This window comes from Lepidochelys kempii, chromosome 18 (genome assembly GCF_965140285.1).
Source record: "Lepidochelys kempii isolate rLepKem1 chromosome 18, rLepKem1.hap1, whole genome shotgun sequence".
Taxonomy (NCBI): domain Eukaryota; kingdom Metazoa; phylum Chordata; order Testudines; family Cheloniidae; genus Lepidochelys; species Lepidochelys kempii.
The window spans coordinates 7,843,063-7,863,476 of record NC_136397.1 but is presented as its reverse complement, the minus strand read 5'-3'; the positions used below and the strand labels follow the sequence as shown (position 1 = coordinate 7,863,476).

Below are 20,414 nucleotides of genomic sequence, written 5' to 3'. Positions count from 1 at the left end.
ACTTCTTGCTCAGTGGTTGGATACCTATTTGTTCTACAGAAGGTGCCCAGATCTGAGTTCATGGGGGGCAGTTTGGATCCCAAGCCAATGGCGGCAGGCCCATCTCTCGGCGCAGCTGGTAACTGGAGAAGAGAGCAAGGTGCCACAGAACTAACACAAGCGGCTCCCTTTGCTATGTGTCCACTCTGAGAAGGTTAATCGCTTTCAAATGCGTTGAAATATATAATTTACCATGCCTCAAATGAGTACAAGCAGTCCTGGAGTCATCATGCAGGATGGGAATAGCACATTGACCGTCTTCTTTACAAATAAGCGAGGCAACTACTTATCTCTGCCCCCCTTGATAAATTCTTTCCGTAGTATTTAGAGAAGCAATTTCAGCCTTGGGAGTGCTAACATATTATATTCCAATCTTGTGCTTTGAAGCCTCACCTAATCCCCCTTCTATCTCACCAATCTCATTTTCCAGCTGGCACAATTTAGCCCCACACACTATTTCCCCCCACAGCATGAAAAAGAGATGCGAGGGAATTAGCCTCTTGGAGTGAAACTGAGCTTTGCTGGAGCTGATAGGGCTTGAATGCTCCCAGGGCAGCGGGGATGAAATGGCCGTGGGGAGGAGAACGAGGGTGTATCGGAGATTGGAGCCTTGCGGGCAGCCTCCCTCCCCATTGTGCATTAAAACAAAGATGGTTAGCATGTCTTACAGACCCAGTCCCTTCCCGCAATAACTAGGCAAGGCCTTGAGCAATTTCATCAGGGTGAGAGAGGATGGCGTTCCCTTCCCCTCTGCCCAAAGCCACAGAGCAGGAGTTGAGCCACCCCATGGTCACTACTCCAATCTAGGACCTGGGGGAAGATCCCCCCACCCCCAGCACTAGTGTGCCTCCCTTTGGCAGGGACGGAAGAACTGAATGAGCTACCTGGTGGTGGATCATCTGCCCTGGCCATCTCCAAACAAACAGTGTACAGGCAGCCGCAAACCCTGTCCCATCCCACCACCCCCACAAAGCAGATCTGTGCTGGTTCTGCTGCAGGTGGGGCCCTCTGAACCCGCTGTATTAGCTCCTGATTCTCTTGTGCCATTTTAACCCACAGCTGAGACTCACACAAGAGTCGGGAGCTGCAGATCTTGCAGCACTGGGTGGGGGGGAAATACCCAGAGCACAGCTGAACAACAAATGGCCTTATTAGTCTTGCCTTTCGTTCGTTGAAAACCCACTTCCTTCCCCTGCCAAAATCAGCTGCTGACTCCTTTGACTGGATCCGTTGTGAAACAAAACAGATGTGCAGGTGATTGAGCACAGTGACTGTGCCCCACACAAGGGTTTTTTTCCAAGGAGACTCATCCAGGGCATGTTTTTTTCTCCACTGTTTATATTTTAGAATTAGATTTTCACTCGGCAATCTTATAACCTGCCATGTACAGTCATTGCCAACAGGCTAGAGCCATATGCCTGTGGGCTCTTTGCAAGCTGCGCCCATAGGATCAGCTTTGACCAGAGACAGCAACACCATGCGGCATCTCTGCAGTGTTCCAGCTGCTGGGATAAACCACTGATGGGATTTCAAGACCGTTCAGTCTCGGGAAGTTTCAATAGCATAGCTGAGATTTCAGCAAAGCTTCTCTCCGCATTTCAGCTCCCTTTTATAGACACCATGAGAGACCTCTTGATCCACTAGCCTCAGTCAAGCAATATCCATTACTTGGAGCCATCAATGGGCCTTCTTCTCCCCCTCAAAAATGCAAATCTAAGTGAGGTTGTAAATAAGGATCTGGCAATGACCAGTGCTTAGAGCACAGGACTGGGAGCAGGGACTTCGGGGTTCTGTTCCTAGTTCTGCCACTTACTCATTTGGGATAAAACATTCAAATGGCTGCTGATTTTGGCTGCCTTGTTATTTGTCTGCCCAACTTGAGACATCCAGGGTCTGATTTTCAGAGACACTGATCCCCAGCAGTTCCCATTGATTCCATTTGGAGCTAGGTGCGCTCATAAGCTTTGAAAATCAAGCACTGGGGACCAGATAGTCCAAAGAACTTAGCTCCCATTCAGGGGCCTAAATAAAGGGGTGAGATTTTCAGAAACACTCAGCTCCCTGCAGCTCCATTGGAGAACAACAGGGGGTACCAGGTGCCAGGCACTTATGAAAATCGGGCTGCTTACGTAAAGCACCTTAATGGGAACTGAGCTCTTTTGGAAATCTGGCTCAAGGCGTCTCAGGTTGTGGAACCAAAACCTTGTGGCATCCCAAACCAATAGCCCCTTTGGCAAATGTTGGTCTTAACTTCTCTGTCTGTTTCCCCACGCATAAAATACATTATTTCCCAACCTTGGTAAATATCCTTGAGATTCTCAAATGAAAGGAATGGTTGGTGCCAAGTGTTATACAAAGCAGTGGAAAGGCTAGTAGCTGAGCAGGTTATGAGACCATGGTTCAGACCAGTGATCTCAGTGGTTCAGGAGCCAAATTAGCAACCGACATGACCCAAAAGAGTTCCAGTCATGTGAATTAATGGTTTCATTTACTATAGTACTGTTCATATTTCCTCTCCATGTAGTGGTGGAGAGGCTTGCTTGTCTCAATGACCCCGAGAGCGATGCTGCCTGGAGTGATGTACTCCCTTAGGGCTACCCATGGCAGAAAGGTCAAGGGCGAGGTTCCAGACAAAGTGTGATCCAAGAAGTCCCTAATGGCAGAACAGACGGAGGATAACTGTTGTGTTCTGTTACAACGGCTGTGAAGGTGGACGTAGGCTGCAGCAGATAGAGGATCTCCAATCGTCACAGTGCCCAGGCCATTGGTTTCAAGTCCTCTATCTGTCAAGGATAGCGTAGTGACTATTGTGCACCATCTCCCCACTTTAAAAGAAGACCCGCACAGGCGCCTTCCAATTTTGGAGAAAATAACATTTGCACAAATCAAAAGTCTGATGGCAATCGGCAAGTGGCAACAGGAACAGGACAGCGAAATCCGGAAGTTCCTAGTTACAGAACGACACACAGGCAGTGGGTGTTGATACAATCATCTTGCTCGAGGATCGAAGTGGGTCGAGCATCTCAGCAGCTGCACCCACAACTGAGCAGTCCTATTTAGGATCCACTCTGCTCACCCCACATGGGGAGGGGTTAGAAAAGGTACCCCAAAAATAGTCTTGCCTCTGTTTTTCCTGGCTGGATAGGCTCATCTAGCAAGATCACCACCTCAGCAGTCGAAAATGTAATAAACTTTTCAACTTTGGAACTTGGAATGTACGTACCCTGATAGACAACTCAAACAGCGACCAACCAAAGCGACATACAGCCATTATTGCTTGTGAATAGAGTTGGTTTAACATCGATATTGCTGCTTTGTCCAAAACTAGAAGAGCTGATGAAGGGCAGGTGAGGGAGGAGAAAAGAAAATACACCTAATTCTGGAAGGGAAAATCTATGGATGAAGCCCAATTGCATGGAGTGGGCTTTGCTATAAAGAGCAAGCTCGTACGGTGCCTCTCTGAGGTACCAGTTGGCATCAATGAGCGGTTTATAACACTCCGATGGAGGCTCACCAAAAATCAACAGGCAACTATTGTGAGCACCTATGCACCAACACTGGATGCTGGTGAGAATGTAAAGGAAGATTTTTATTCTCAGTTGGAAACCATTTTATCAGAGACCCTTACAGAAGACAAGATCAGCCTTCTGGGGGATTTCAATGCACATGTTGGGCGAGACCCAGACCTGTGGAAAGGAACAATCGGGAAAGAAGGAGTTGGCAAAAGCAATTCAAATGGAATTCTGCTCCTGACCAACTGTGCTGAACATGAACTTATTATTATGAATACTCTCTTCCGACAAAAGGAAAAGTTCAGAACACCTTGGAGACACCCACGGTCAAAGCACTGACATCTCCTCGACTATGTCATAGTTCGTGCCCGCGTTCATAGTGACGTACTTCTCACAAGAGCAATAACAAGTGCTGACGACTGTTGGACTGATCATCACCTTATTCGATCCACAGTGAAAATTAAGATCGCTCCCAAATGGAGGCTGCAAAAGAAGTAGATCAGGCGCAAGTTGAAGGTTCAAGATTTGCAGGACCCTATTAAGCGTGACCACTTCCAAGCAGTCTTAGAAGAAAAGCTCTCATCAGAGTTTCTGGAAGAAATTGAGGAACATTGGAGCCAGTTGAAAGCAGTAATCATCAATGTCTGTGAGGAAACCATAGGCTACCAAACCAGAAAACATCAGGACTGGTTTGACGAGAACGATGCTGAAATTGAGCAACTCATCAATGAGAAGAGAATGGCATTTTCTGCTTGGCAGAACAACATAAACTGTAATATAAAGAGAGAAGCCCATGCCAAAGCAAGGGCGGAAGTCCAACCTAAAACCAGAGAACTCAAGAACAAATGGTGGACTGAGAAAGTGCAACAACTCCAACATCTCACGGATATCCACAATACATGTGGTTTCTTTAGTGCCACCAAGGCTATTTATGGGCCAATTTGCCATGGTACGAATCCTCTTCACTCTAAGGATGGAACCACACTTTTGAAGGACAATGAAGCCATCAATTCTTGCTGGAAAGAACATTTTGAAGAGCTCCTTAACTGTAATTCTGTAGTTGCAGATGAAGTCCTTGAGCAAATCCCACACCAACAATTTAGGGATGAGCTCGGAGACCCTCCCAATTTGTATGAGGTACACAATGCCACCAAGCAGATGAAGAACAACAAGGCAGCAGGTCTAGATGGGATCCCCACTGAAATCTTTAAAGATGGTGGACCAGAGCTAATTTGGCAGCTTTACCTGCTTATCCTTAAAATCTGGATAAAGGAGGAGATACCCAGTGAAATGCGGGATGCCCTGATTGTTACCCTCTTCAAGAAAGGAGATAAAGTGGATTGTGGAAATTATTGTAGTATCTCCCTCCTAGCCATTGCAGGCAAAGTTCTGGCGTGGATCCTTGCAACCCGCTTTCTGCCCCTCTCAGAAGAAATTTTACCGGAGTCACAGAGTGGTTTCCGACCATGTCATAGAACTGCGGATAGGATCTTCACAGCACGGCAGCTGCAAGAAAAGTGTCAGCAAAACTGACCACTGTACATAGCTTTTATTGATCTAACTAAAGCCTTTGATTCAGTGAATCGCCATGCCCTCTGGACTGTACTTTCTAAGATTGGATGTCCTGATAAATACATCAATGTCCTAAAATTCCTTCATGATAACATGAAAGCTACTGTTCTGAGCAGCACTGGCTCCCAGAGTGAACGTTTCAAACAGGGCTGTATCATAACTCCAACCATGTTTGCAGTTTTTATTGCTGTCATTCTTTACCTGATTGCTGGGAAGTTTACAGCTGGCATTGAAATCATTTACAGAATGGACGGAAAGCTGTTCAGGGTTAGCAGGCTGAAAGCCAAGAGTAAGATCTCCACACCATCTCTTGTGGAACTCCAGTATGCTGATGACAACGCAATCCTTGCCCACCCTGAGAAAGATCTTCAAACTGTCTTGAACGTGTTTGCCAATGCTTATGCATGTCTTTGGTCTCACTCTTAATATCAAGAAGACTAAAGTGCTCTATCAGCCCTCTCCAAATGCGGTATTTCATGCCCCGTCTATCAAAATCAATGGAGTGGCACTGGAGAATGTCGATCATTTCCTCTGCCTTGGAAGTCATCTCTCATCCAAGGCAGATGTTGATGCAGGAATCCAACACCGCCTGAGCTGTGCCAGTGTAGCTTTTTCTCATTTGCGGCACAGGGTTTTTGAAGATCACGACATTCGAACAGATACCAAGCTTCTTGTTTATCAAGCCGTTATTCTCCCAACACTGTTATATGGGTCTGAAACTTGGACAACCTATAGACACCACTTGAAAGTCCTTGAGAGGCACCATCAACGCTGCCTTTGTAAGATTCTGAAGATCAAATGGGAAGACAGGCGCACCAGTATTAATGTTCTGGAAGAGGCAAAGACCACCAGTATCGAGGCAATGATCGTTCGTCAGCAATTCCGCTGGACTGGTCACATTGTCCAGATGCCAGACCATCGCCTCCCAGAACAGGTCCTGTTCTCTCAGCTGAAAGAAGGGCACCATAATGTGGGTGGACAACACAAGCATTATAAGGACTTGCTGAAGGACAACCTAAAAAAGTGTAATATTGACACTTGGGAGACACTTGCCCAGGATCGCTTAAAATGGGGTGAAGTCCTACGTGATGGTCCCTTGCATATTGAACTTGCTCGCCGACAAGCTGAAGAGGACAAGAGGTGCAGGAGAAAGGAGAGACTGGCTTCCAGTCATGGTGAACAGCCTCCCGCTGAGCCTGAAAACATCTGCCCTCATTGTAATAGAACTTGTGGTTCAAGGATTGGCCTTATTAGCCACCTGAGGACCCATAACTCCCATGGAAGACAATCATACTGGGTAACGAGTGATCACTTATCATTCATATTTAAACAGTGTGACTGGGAAATATTTAGTTTATATATTATTCTCACAGCAAATAAGTTAATAACTGAGTGCAAGTTGATAACTTCACTGGTTAATAACACAGGGAAAGCATCCTGATTGGTTCATAACTTAGATTGGTTAACAGTGATATTACACCGTGTTTTAATACCATATGCTGCAGAGCCACAGGAGAGGCATTAAAGAGCCACTTGCGGCTCACGAGCCATCTGAGTATCACTGGTTCAGACAGTGCTTTCGAACCTGAACTGCTTAAGCAAAAATAAAGCCTGAGCTCCCCCAGGGAAATCCTGGCAAGGGAAGGATTTCAGGCCCTTTCAGAAAAAAAAGTCCAAACAACTAATCTCCGGAAGCTGGCGAGAGGATGGAAAGAGAAAGTGAGATCTTCTTCCCCGTCGAATAAAAGCAGGCTCCCTTCTCGTGCCTCTAGAGCTAAATGAGCCCAGAACATTCGGAGGAGTAAGCAGAAACCAACCTGTTAAACCGACACGTCCGCATTCTCATATAAATCATTCTAATGGCCCCCGCAGAAATGGGGCCTACTGTGCGCGTGAAGGGATCCCTTTTGGGATCGCCTCCTGGTTTAATGTGAGTGTAGAATTCTGGATTGGCAGCATTTTGCAAGGGTGTAAATGAGAACACAAGATGCAAGGTAGTGGAGAATCAGTCCCCGCCCCGTCCCCACCCCCAGCTGCACTAAACTAAGTGGCCCAAATTTATCCCTGGCACAACTAGGCTGATGTCAATGAAGTTGCACAGCGGCCTGCCAGTTCTGCCTGCCAGTTCTGCAACATTGCAATACATTTTCCCTTGCTAATGCAACTTCTTTATACCCAAGCGCGAGCAGCCTCTTCCATTGTCAGCTTTTCCCTTTCCCCTAGAATTTAAACCATAACGTTGCAGATCAGATTGTTACTCACACATCACAGTGTGAAAGCAATGTGTATGCACATCAATGGCTTCTTGTGTTGTCTTTTGTAAACCACTTGCCAGACAGTCTTACCATACCTCTGGAACGGCAGTGAATGGTTTTGCTGCACTGTTAGCATTTATTTCCCTTTTCAATATTGCCATGTTTCCCTGGTGCAGTTGACCCAAAATGTCAGCAAATTATTGCGGGCAATGCAGATCGTGTGAAATTCAACCCCTGCAGAGCATCACCCCAAGACCGCGTAAGTGCCACTTCCACTAGGCCCCTGAAAATAAGACTTAAGTGGGGCATAGTCCTTGGCATGACTCTGCACAGGGGTGAATTTCATCCTTCGCAACCCCATTGTACCATGAACATTTGCCAGCTTTCATGAAGAACTGCTCATTCACAGGTTTCCCTCTGCTAATGCTCTTGATATTTTGACCCTCTGGAAGTTGGAGCAGTGTTGAGTTGAGGAGGATGACATTTTCCCCTCTGCATGTCTGACTGTTTACTGTAAACCATTCCAGCTGCCACTTTACCCTCCTACCTACTCGTTTGGCCAGCAAAGGGTTTGTGTAAGTCAGACAGTGATCTTCTGATAATTGCATTGTGGGTGGGGGATATGTGAGCCTGCAAACATCAAAACACCTGTCAAACAACCAGGGTGGAACCGGGTGGGACGGGGAGGAAGGGGTTCTAATGGGACGTAGTGCATCCCAAATGGTCCCTTCATTTTTCTGTGAGCGACAGCTGATTTGGGTAGTCAGTAAAGGAAATCACAGCCACATGTACAATATGGAGAGCCAGTCTGGTTGCACACCACCGCATGAAAGTTTGACCAAAAAAGAGATAAATGCAGATGAGTTCCTGAGCTTTCTAGTTCATCTGAGAGTATCACCAACACTTACAGAAACTCAGGGTCACGGCCTGCCCTGGAAGGGACACTAAGAGGACATGCTGCAGCGTGAGTCTCTGAAGACTCAGCCAGATTTCCACCTGGCAGCGCAGCTCCCAGGGAAGATATGCTCCAGAGGCAACTCCATCACCCTAGGACGGTGGGCCGCTTGCACTTCCTTCCATGCCTAAACAGATCTGCTCAATTGTGCGGAGAAGAGTGAGGGCATCACATGGAGAGAAGGGGGTCCCTTGCCATGTAACCCCCTCCTCCTGAACCCTCATCATGTATCCATGACAGGTTTCAGAGTAACAGCCGTGTTAGTCTGTATTCACAAAACGAAAAGGAGTACTTGTGGCACCTTAGAGACTAGGTGACACAAGTACTCCTTTTCTTTTCATGTATCCATGGACTGTCGGACACAATCAAACCTTCAGGCTGTAAGGGATGCAGTTAAGCCATTGTATCTATGAGCACTATGTGTGTCAAATGCCAAAGACAGAGCAGGTCCAAGGGTGCTGCTCCACCATTAATCCCTAGTGCCGCACTAGCCCAATCTATGCCTACTGCTCTAGTTACATAGCAATCTTGGTAAACTAATTTTATTCATCTATGCTGAGTTCAGGAACTTTAGGCATAATGGGTGTGTCTGGTAAAGACCACATGGGGTTGGGACAAGGAAGGAGAATTCACTATAAACACTTGTGCTGATTGCTGTGTTTCCAGGGCCCAGACTTCGGCTACGTGACTAGGGAGCCTCTATTCGAGGCTGTCACCAGTCTCGACTCCTTCGGCAACCTGGAAGTCAGCCCTCCGGTGACCGTCAACGGGAAGGCATATCCCCTAGGGAGGATCCTCATTGGAAGCAGCTTCCCCACGTAAGAGAGAGTTAGGAAGATGGCGTGTTTCACAGCAATCGGGGGTCGTAAGGATACCACTGGTCTCTGTTAACTGCCCATCTGTCTCCACACAGCTGGGTATATGGTGTGTCTGTGTGTATTTCTAGCCCGAGCAGTTCTCGATCCCTCCTGTAGGGTGAACTGTGGTTGTTGACACCTCGTCAACAGATTCGGGGGATTTGTTTGGCCCGTTATAATTTTCCATCACTGGCATTTTTTAAATCAAGAATGGATGTTTTTTCTAAAAAATCTGCTCTAGGTTCAAACACAAATTAAGTCAGGGAAGTCCTACAGCCTGTTTTACACAGGCCATAGTAGATTATTACAATGGTCCATTCTGGCCTTGTAATCTATAAATCTACGGAGGGGTGTGTGCAAAATCCAATTTGCAATTTGGGTTCCAATCGTCCCTCACAATCCCCTCCAAAGATCAGCAGCGTCTGGACTCCTCTCCAGTTGTGAGTGACTGTGGTTTAGCAAGGTCACGGGCTGACTTTTCTTAGCTGTTTTGGCCATGGCAATCGTTCATCACCAACAATTTGCTATAAAATTTTATCAGCATCACCTTGGGATGGATGTTAAGTGGGTCATGCACTTGAGCTGTCTGTCCGCACAGGAGTGGAGTGACCTTCATGAACGTACTTGTTGGTGTCTTTAGGAAACGCCAGTAGAAAAGGAATTGTTAGCATCACCACAATCTCTGTCTCTGCCGAGCTGGATGGGGATTGACGGGGCAGTCACGGTTTTGGTTGCATCGCTTTGTTCTTCAAACCATCGTCATTGTCACTTTGTCTCCCTTCTAAAATGTTATTTTCTTCTTTTTTTTTTTTTTGCCCTTTGGACAATCAACCACTAGATCTGCTGGGAGGAGGATGACCAAGGTGGTGAGAGAGTTCCTCTATGCTCAGCAAATCCAGTCGCCTGTGGAGCTCTACTCTGATTGGCTGACCGTGGGTCATGTGGATGAGTTTGTGACTTTTGTGCCCCTTCCTGACAAAAAGGTGACCTACCAGGTGGCAATTTTCCAAAGGTTACAAGGGAAAGGAACAAGCTTCAAGCCCCTGCTAGGTTTTTGTTGGAAATTTATCAAGCTCTTTGGGCATAATGTTTGCCCCATCTCTGAAAAAATGAAACTGAAATGGAAACCTGCCCCTATTGTCTCAGGGCAGGGAAGGAGGCCATTCGTTGATCTGTTTGGTGTTAGTGGCATGGGCTGATATTTTCAAAAGCACCAATGGGAGTTCAGTCAGAGTTGAGTGTCTAAGGCCAGGCCTACTCTACAGGGCCCACGTTGGTACTGCTAGGCTGGCAGACACCACCAGTAGGCGTCCTGCCCGCGTAACTACACCACCTCCTGTATGACGTTCAGGGGTAGCGAGTTATATGGGCCCGTGGTGCCCATGCTCCAGCAATATTCAGGGCCCGGGGGGCCCGGCTCCAATAATGTTCGGGGCCGGGTCTCTGCTCCGGCCCAGCCTGCCGCCCCCGGGCATCCCTCCCTGCGCCCTGGGGGGCTGCCCCCTGCAGCTCCATGCTCTGCTCTGTGCCCCGGCATCAACTGCCACCGTTGGGTCCTAGCACCCCCCAACCACAAGTGCCAGGGCAACCTGACCCTGACCCTGCCCTTCTGCCTCGGATGGACAGACGGACCCTTCCCTTTTCTGGCAGGACCCTCCAGCAGCAGAGAGGGCCCCCCTGCCCGCAGTCACCGCTCCTGCCACATGCTGGGCATGGGGCAGCCCCATCCCCCACCCCCAGTGAGGCTACAGTGAGGGGCAGCAGCAGGGGAGGAGGTGCACATGTGATAGCAGCCCTCCTCTCCCCACCCCCGCACCCAGCACCCACCATAGGGGAGGCGAGGGAGCTTCCTGCACCTGAGGGACAGTGGTGCAGGGTGAGTGTGCTGCCGAGGGGGTAGAGGGGCTCCTCCTCTGGAGCTCGCTGCTGCCAGCGGGGAGAGGGCTGGTGGGAGTCCTCCTCTCTGGCCCCAGCCCCGGGGCAGCCTGTCTGCACCCCAAACTCGTCATCCCCAGCCCCACCCCATCCCAGAGCCTGCACCTGCAGCCAGAGCCCTCACCCCCCCCGCACCCCAACCCTCTGCCCCAGCCCTACGCCCCCTCCTACACCCCAAACCCCTCATCACCAGCCCCACCCCAGAGCCCTCACATTTTTACGTTATTTAAAAAAATATATATTGGCTTACAAGGCAGGCGGGGGGCGGGGGGGTTTCCAGGACTTGGACCCGTTCTGGGCACCACCAAAAATGATACAACCCTGCCGCCCCTGATGACATTAGTGTTGCCAACAGAAGCACTGCTCTCTCATCATCGGCACATCTACGCTGGGGGGGGTTGCCAGCATAGCTGTGTCGGCTAGGAGGTGTGATTTCCCCCCCACACCCGTTACATATTCCTAGCTGACACAGCTATCCTTGCAAAACTTTGTAGTAGAGACCAGGCCTTTGTCCGCTAGATTCCTTTGATCATCCCAGGCCTTGTTCTGCCTGTGAGGCGCTTCGAGGCCTCAATGATGTGAGACAGGTGCAAAAGAAAACTCAGCCTGCTCATTTCTGAATGAACGAGAAAGGTCTAAAATGTGGGTGACTAAAAGCAGCGAGTAACTAAAGTGGCAGCAGCGAGTAACTAAAGTGGCATAGGGTTAATTTAGCATTTCCTGCGGGCAAGACGGGTTCAGTGGGTGCTGCAGCTGCTCCTTACCCCTCAGGATGCAGCCCCGGAAGAGAATAGTTTGACTGCCGCACCATCCCAAGAACTAGATCGTTGACCGACCGAAACAAAAACAAGCCCGGCCAAAAACAAATGGCCAGAAATGTTTGCATCTAGACATGTATTAAATTCTTCTGCCTGTGAAGTGTGTGCCCTAGTGGAGCGGGTTCACTGAATTTCCCTTGCTCATTGCACAGCCATTATAATGGACAGTTCAGTCCCCTTTGCCACAGCTGCTAAGCAAACACCTTCTTAGTCCTTGTTTTGACAGAAGCGGCTCGTTGGCCTTAAGAAGATCTAGCACAGCTGGTCTTTACCGATGACTCTTGAGAGCTTTGTAACCAGTGTTAGTGATTGCAGGACATGGGAGTAAATATATAGGGTTCAACGCAGGGTGAAAGGCGCCGGGTGCTTCTTAGGTTGGGAGGATCCGAGAAACTGCACCAGCGAGCTGTGGGTTTCCAAATCTTGATGAGGTCAATAGGGAGGCCGTGCCCAGTGGAGTAAGAGGGAGTTATAGTAACATGGCTCTTTCCCATTAGCTCCCTTGGCTCTTAGGGGCGGTCCCTGACCAGAAGGAGTTTGTGTTCAGTGTGGTGGACCAACTGTGCGTTTGTTACTGAGTTGTAAATTATTATGGCTGCTCTTGATTATAGTTATTTGGTGCTTTCCTCTTCGCGAGTCCCTTACTCCCTTCCTCCCCCTCTTTCTCCCAGCAATTCCGGATGCTCATGGCCAGCACGTCGGCCTGCTACAAGCTCTTCCGAGAGAAGCAGAAGGAGGGCCATGGAGAAGCCACCATGTTCAAAGGTAAGTTACTACATACCTGCTTCCCGGCAAAAAGAGGCAGTCAGTAAGGGGAGACAGTATGGCTTAGTGGTGAGAGCAACTAAGGGTGATAGAAGACCTGAGTTCCATTCCCCACCCTGCTACTGACTCATCCCAAGTCACTTAGCAGCTCCCTGCCTCAGTTTCCCCAGCTATAAAATGTGGCTTCAGGTATTGACCCTCAGTGAATGGTGCAGAGCCATATATTACTGCACACCCCCAGACTCAGGCAACTCTGACTGTAACCCAAAACTGAAACATCGTGTCCTGTCTGTGGAATAATTACTTTGAACTGGACATTCTATCTGAAGTGTTCCAAAGTATTTTTTTTCTCTACAGATGCATCTGATTTCATGTCTTTATTTTCTTTGTGCTTCAGGACAAGCCAAAGGAATTAGCGCCCCTTTACAAAGAAGGGGATCTACAAAATGTTGAGCTGGCACATAGAATGTACTTGTGTTTTTGTTTGAAATGTATCCAAAGTACTGTCATTTTCATCTGACGGGAGAAATTGATTTGGTCTCCGAAAGGGGCATCTAAAATGCTGGGGGTTTTTTCCCAAAGAGAAAAGAAGATTTGCCAAACTGGATGAGGTCATTTGGTCCATCAAGTCAGACGTCCTTCCTCAAGATGCATCAGTGGGAAATGCCCACAATGCACCTGGCCAATTCATCAATGATTTCCAAGGGGGAGTAAGAAAGGATTTCTTCCCTAATCCCGGAAGTGATTGTCTTACACTCGGAAGAATGAAGCTGATGTATTTTCGTTGTCAGCAAGCATGCTGGTTGTTAATTATCATAAGTAATCCAGCCCCCGGTGTTTGACTGTCTCTAACCCCTGCAGTAGCCAATCCCACAAGATAACCACCTGCTGAGGGTGCAATTCATAAATGTCCCACTCAAGCTCTATTTTGAGAAGTTGCGTGGGACTTCAGCGATGCATATGGTTTGAGTTGGCCCTCTGCATAGGGGTGAATTTTCCCCGGGGTGAAATGCCATTAAATCTCTGGATTACTGTGTAACATGGAGGCCGTGAGACAATGATATATGGACCCACCAACAGTAGATATTTTAATGCTTCTGCTGACAGCTCTTGAAACTTGGTCCATAGTTTGCAAACTGCAGATTTTTTTTTCCAGCAGCTTTTCTCCCATATAGGGCCTGACGTACCATGATTTATTTTGTGCCGGCTCTGCCAGGGACTTAATCTCTCATTTAGAAAGAGGAAGATTACCGAGATAGTGCAGCTGTTGAATAGCGTTCATGAGCAGTAAAGGCGTTAGATGGCTCATAGCACACAAAGCAGCACTGACATTTCAGATTCTTTGGACTGAGCAGTTGGCTTGGACACCTTCTAATTATGAGTTCTTCCCTTAGGATGAAATTCCCCCTAGTGCCAGGGACAAGTGCACCACTTAAACTCTTCAGCCCATCTCTGGTGCAGGCCTAGGTACTGACACATCTCCCATCACCAGAGTTACTGAGAGCTTCGTCCTCACAACCCCCATACGAGGTAGAGAAGTATCATTAGCCATGTGAGGCCCAGAGGAATTAAGGGCAACATTCTCAGGATGAGCACAGCTTATAGGTGCCTCTGGTTTTGAGGACACAGCTTTAGACCCTGCTCGCCTGATTTTCCACAATCGTTGAGCCCCATCAGCCCCAGATGAAGTCCGCAAGAACCCTGGGTGCTCAGCACCCCTGCAAATGAGCATCTTCAGTCGGGCACCCAAAATCACTGGCCGTGGTTGGGAACTTTGTCCTAGTTGGTTATCTACATGCGGGGGAAAGCCAGAGCTGCCGGCATGTGCTAACTCCCACGTGAACACTTTGGAAGTATATTAAGTTAAAGTGCACAAAGACACTCTTAGTGCGGAGCAAGAGTGTCCACACAGGGAGTTAATTTAGAGTAGTTAATGCACTTTAAAGTCACACCCTATCTGACTCCACACTAACTTCCCTGTGTAGACAAGCCCTTGATGACTTGCCCAACGTAACATAGTGCGACAGTGACAAAGCTAGAACTCTCGTTACAGTGTGTATGGTAACACCCGTTGTTTCATGTTCTCTGTGTATATAAATCTCCCCACTGTATTTTCCACTGCATGCATCCGATGAAGTGAGCTGTAGCTCACTTAAGCTTATGCTCAAATAAATTTGTTAGTCTTTAAAGTGCTACAAGTCCTCCTGTTCTTTTTGAGGATACAGACTAACACGGCTGCTATTCTGAAAGCTAGAACTGACTCCCAATCTCCTGAGCTGCTGTGCAGTGCCTAGACCACGGGACTTTCCATCCGGATTCCAGAAACCTCGGCTTATATCAACTATTGTAAAACAGAAGGTCTGGCTCACGTGTCACTATGGACCTGCTCCAAACCCACAGAAGTTGGGAAGGGGGGAGTTGTTCTGTTGACTTCAAGATCAGGCCCTGTGTCCTTTATAATTATTGATGGACCTGATGTAAATTCAAAGTTCAGGGTGTTCTGATCCAGGGCGTTGGTTTGACTCGACTTTATTCATAATTTTAAGTACCTTGATCAAGGCCCCTGAAACTCCAGCATGAACTGGAATGTTCTAGTATTGGGTGCTTGCTTTGGCTGTCATTTCATTAATCAGATGGCTGATTTTGTTTTCTCTGTATAGGTTATTCTGGGGCAGACACAAAACGGGTCACCATTAACAAGGTCCTGTCCAATGAGGTCCTGGTGCAGGAGAACCAATACGTACAGGTAAATAGCTACCGAGGGCTGACTGTGGGGCTGTGGCATGCGGAGGACATCCCAAAAGGTGCTTCACTGCTGCTGGGGAGGGCAAGGGGGAAAAAGGAAGATGGTATTGTCCCATTGAGTAAATATGTGGCACAAGAAACATAGCTGGCAAGGTTAAGCTAGTGGAAGCACGGGGGGGGTCATTGCAGGAGGTAAGAGTTTGCAAAGGCAGCATTTTCATTCCCTAGTGGGAGGACTGATGAAAGGAAACCTTCCTACTCTCGTGGCTGGCGGGCAGTCACTGCAATGGGGTGAAACTGAATGTCCTGCAAAAGACAGGAGATCAGAATGGATGATTCATAGAATCATACATTAGGGTTGGAAGAGACCTCAGGAGGTCATCTAGTCCAACCCCCTGCTCAAAGCAGGACCAACCCCAACTAAATCATCCTAGCCAGGGCTTTGTCGAACCTTTGTTAGAGGTTTTTAAGGATGGAGATTCTACCACCTCCCTAGGGAACCCATTCCCGTGCTTCACCACCCTCCTAGTGAAATAGTTTTTCCTAATATTCAACCTACACCTCCCTCACTGCAGCTTGAGACCATTGCTCCTTGTTCTGTCATCTGCCACCACTGAGAACAGCCTAGATCCATCCTCTTTAGAACCCCCCTTCAGATAGTTGAAGACTGCTATCAAATCCCCCCTCACTCGTCTCTTCTGCAGACTAAATAAGCTCAGTTCCCTCAGCCTCTCCTCATAAATCATGTGCCCCAACCCCCTAATCATTTTCATTGCCCTCCGCTGGACTCTCTCCAATTTGTCCACATCCTTTCTGTAGTGGGGGGCCAAAACTGGATGCAATACTCCAGATGTGGCCTTACCAGTGCCGAACAGAGGGGAATAATCACTTCCCTCGATCTGCTGGCAATGCTCCTACTAATGCAGCCCAATATGCCATTAGCCTTCTTGGCAACAAGGGCACACTGTTGACTCATAGATTCTAAAGCTGGAAGGGTCCATTATGATCATCTAGTCTGACCTGTGTATAACACAGGCCAGAGAACTGCCCCAACATAATTCCTAGAGCAGATCTTTTAGAAGAACATTCAATCCTGATTTTATAATTGCAAGTGATGGAGGACCCACCATGACTCTTGAAAACTTGTTCTAATGGTTAATTACTCACACCATTAAAAATGTACACCTTATTTCCAGTCTGAATTTGTCTAGCTTCAACTTCCAGCCATTCGATCAGGTTTTATCTTTTTCTACTAGATTGAAGAGCCCGTTATTAAATATTTGTTCCCCATTTAAGTACCCTGGCAGGTCAAGTCACCCCTTAACCTTCTCTTTGATAAGCTAAATTAATTGAGTTCCTTTAGTCTATCATTGTAAGACATGTTTTCTAATCCTTTAAGCATTCTCATGGGTCTTCTCTGATGTATTGATTCCTTCTGGCCTTCAACGCCATGAATCAACACTGGGACAAGGGAGTGAAATAAGCAAATCTTCAGGTCTCTAAGAGGGACCTGGGCAATAAATCTCCAGGCTCTTTTGGGGTCTCCTGACCTGCTTCGAGAGTCGAGGATGAAGATAAATGTGGTGATCCTGCGTGCCAGCTGCCTGGAAGTTTTCACGTTAGCCTCATTCCTTGAATTTCCTGTGGGGATCTTGCACTGCTAATGCAACTGCACCTTAATCATGCTAGAGAACCAAGCCAATTTCAGTGGGAGCTGAGATTACCCTGTCATCAGATAATCATAAAATTGTAAAGCTGGCAGGGACCTCAAGAGGACATCTAGTCCATCCCTCCGCACTGAGGCAGGACCAAGAACACCTAGACCATCCCATACTGCTGTTCCACTTGTTGGACCAACTTGTGCTTGCCCATATTAACCCTCTGATTATCCTCCTTCTCTTCACCCCCCACCCACCCCCAGCGCTGCATCGATTGGAACAGAGACATCCTCAAGAAAGAGCTTGGGCTGACTGAAAAAGACATCATAGACCTCCCGGCGCTCTTCAAGATAGACAAGATGGGCAAAGCCATGGCATACTTCCCCAACATGGTGAGAGAGGCCCCCTCCCCTGAGACTGGTTGGCTCAGGGCCCCACCTATTCTGTTTCAGTGTTTCAATAGGGTGCCTGTCATGATCGCTGCAGGTACACAGGCAATATAAATTCCACGATATGTGCCAAGTGTCCACAGCCGACGCTGAAATGAACTACCAAGCCCAAATGACCCTTCTCCTGAGAACAAAGCCTAGGGCCAACGTTTCCTAAGAGACTCCCTGGTTTCTGGGGGGCCAATTTGGGACTCTGTGGGTCTGATTTTCAGAGCTGCTAAGTACCTGTAGCTCCCACTGACTTCATTAGACGTCACTGGTGCTCAGCCGTTCTGAAAATGGGGCCCCGAGGTGTCTCCTGTTGGGCACCCATCATTTAGTGATTTTTCTTTTTTTTAATTTAGGCTTAAATAAATAGACTGACCTGGCCCCTTGCCCACAAGCTCAGCAAACATAGGGTCTTGCAGACCAAGGAAAGGGAAGCAAATCTCATAGTTAAGAGCCCTCTGTTCAGAACACTTTAGCCTTGAACTCTCAGATGTTCAAACCCAACTTGAGTAGCCCAGCTGATCCACTGTCAGGGTAAAGCGCAAAGGAAGGGACAGAGCAAAAGATACCATATCTGTGACCTGAACCATAAAGTGCTAGATTTATAGTGCTAGATCAATACTGCGGCTGGTTGGGAATTTTCCGATGGAATTTTTTTAAAATCAGAATTAAAAAATGGTCCATCAATTTGTTGAAACCAAAACTGTTTGTAGGAATGTAACAGTTTCTACTCAACTTTCATTGGGAAATGTTTCTCATGTCCAGAATGGAATTTCTGGTCAAAACCAGAGAGACAGCCAAATTACCAACTGGTTAGAACAGGAACTTTTCCCACATCCAGGTGAGTGCTGTAGCCACCAGGCTATTCTGGTCTCTTCTGTTTTTTTGCAAACCACTTCAAAAGGTCACAGTTTCATCCTGACCCTGAACAGGAAAAAAATTTAAATCATAAAAATTTTCGCAGGACAGGAAAACCGTTTCCCACCCATCTATCATCAGCACCTTGCATTGCACCCAGAGGCCAATGGAAAGCAATGCAGTCTCCAAAGCACATGAGCACTGTGCTCCATGGATGTTTGTTTTGACCTGTAAGTTCCTCAGGGAAGTCATGGAGGGACAGCAAGACGTCAGTTTTACCTTTGCTTCCTACCTTGGTTACTAGCCTTTTTTATTCTATATGTTAAGCTGACATTTCAATCAAAACATATTCAAAACCCCATACATGCCTTGGCATTGGCTCCCCTGAAATGCAACCCTTGATCTCCTCCCTTATTACACAGGTGAACATGATTGTCCTATCTCAAGACCTGGGAATCCCAAAGCCATTCGGGCCAATCATCGAGGGAGATTGCTGCTTGGAAGCACATGTCCGCTCTCTGCTGGAGCCACTCGGGCTGATGTGCAGCTTCATCGATGACATTTCCTCCTACCATAAGATGCTGGGAGAGGTCCACTGCGGTACCAATGTCCATCGCAAGCCCTTCTCCTTCAAGTGGTGGCATGTGATTCCCTAGCTGCCGAGCAGGTGGAGATTCCTGCAGTCGAAGCTCACGTGGGCACTACTTTTTTTGTCGGTTGCTTGCTTGCTTGCTTGAGCTTGGTCGAGTTAATCGCTAGAACTTTGGTATGGAGTCTCGGTGCTGTGCTTTGGCGCCTCTGTGTGTTTCACCCATTAGATGGGAAGGTCCTCCAGCCACACGCCATTCTGGTTTGCATGCTGCAGGTCCCAGCCCATTCCATTCTGGGTTTTTTCAAGCCCTTGGAGATTATGGCAGCTGGAGGTTGAACTGATCAGGGGCATTCTACCAAAAAAAGATTGATAGAAACTATGGTAGCAAAAGCCATCTTCTGCTGAGTTCTGATGGCAATAATTTGTAATCATGATAATTAAATGGAAAAAGTGTGGAAATCTCTTGGTCTTGTCTTTAAATACGCACATCCTGGCTGCACTAGTTCTCTGCACTGCATAGTTCAAGGTGTAGTCTCTTCATTAGAGGCAGAAACCAAGATTTCAGCTACCAAAAGGTGTGAGTGCTGATCTACCAGGTATATTTCACAGCACACAAACAGAGAAGTGAGATAAAAACATAAAATGCTTTTGCTGTGAGGTTGCAATGTAACACGACTTTACTTCTGAGAATTCAGCATGATAACACACAAGAATGCAAAAAACAGAGAAAGACAAAGCAGGCTGCTGCCTACGGCAGTGAGACACAACTCATCCCACCTTACTGGAGGCTGGCTAGCTGCAGAATGTCTGCTGCTAGACCCAGCTCACATACTTCCCTACAAAACGCCCTAGCAAGGAGGACCAGGAACCCCTCCCTCCACTCTTAAAGTGATACCTTGCAATTCCAACACAGTCCACAATACACCACACTAATCATCACTTCTGGAAATTTGGAAAGCAAGGTGTAAAGGGAAGAGTAATTAAAGGATGAAAGGAACATAAATTCTTTTATAATCTGGCAATGGAATGTAACTTTTTTTTTTAAACTTTAAACTGCCAGGGAACACACTAATCCGCTGAAAACATGGTTGCTTCTGGCATTCAGCAGTATTCTTATGCTATGAAGGATGTGTAGGGCAAATGAGCTGAACTGTTTCCAATTTAGGCTATAAGAAGTCCCTGCACAGCAGTTAACCAATCACCATTTATTTCAAAAGTCTAATTTTTTCCCTTTCTTGTTCCATGTAATCCAAGACATTGTTTTACTGGGTTTGAAAGTCTCAAATCTGCTGCTGAACATTAAGCATCAGTGGCCAAACTTATTCACGGAAGTCATTGGAATCACAGCAGGGGAGAATATGGTCTGGTTTTGTTCAAAAGCAAAATTTTGTTTATAAGCTTTCCTCTATGGAACCA

The 20,414-nt window shown here is 47.3% G+C and overlaps 1 protein-coding gene across 1 annotated transcript in view; it reads left to right on the top strand.

Moving 5' to 3' along the window:
• The window catches only part of PADI2 (peptidyl arginine deiminase 2), a 77,370-nt gene extending 57,913 nt beyond the window's left edge, over positions 1 to 19,457 (top strand). The window contains exons 11-16 of the mRNA XM_073316344.2: positions 9,000 to 9,151; positions 10,029 to 10,173; positions 12,615 to 12,708; positions 15,369 to 15,454; positions 17,375 to 17,503; positions 18,829 to 19,457. Of these exons, the coding sequence (XP_073172445.2) occupies positions 9,000 to 9,151; positions 10,029 to 10,173; positions 12,615 to 12,708; positions 15,369 to 15,454; positions 17,375 to 17,503; positions 18,829 to 19,062 (840 nt within the window). The 3' untranslated portion in view covers positions 19,063 to 19,457. The remainder of the gene's footprint in view (positions 1 to 8,999; positions 9,152 to 10,028; positions 10,174 to 12,614; positions 12,709 to 15,368; positions 15,455 to 17,374; positions 17,504 to 18,828) is intronic.
• The last annotated feature ends 957 nt before the right edge of the window (positions 19,458 to 20,414 follow it).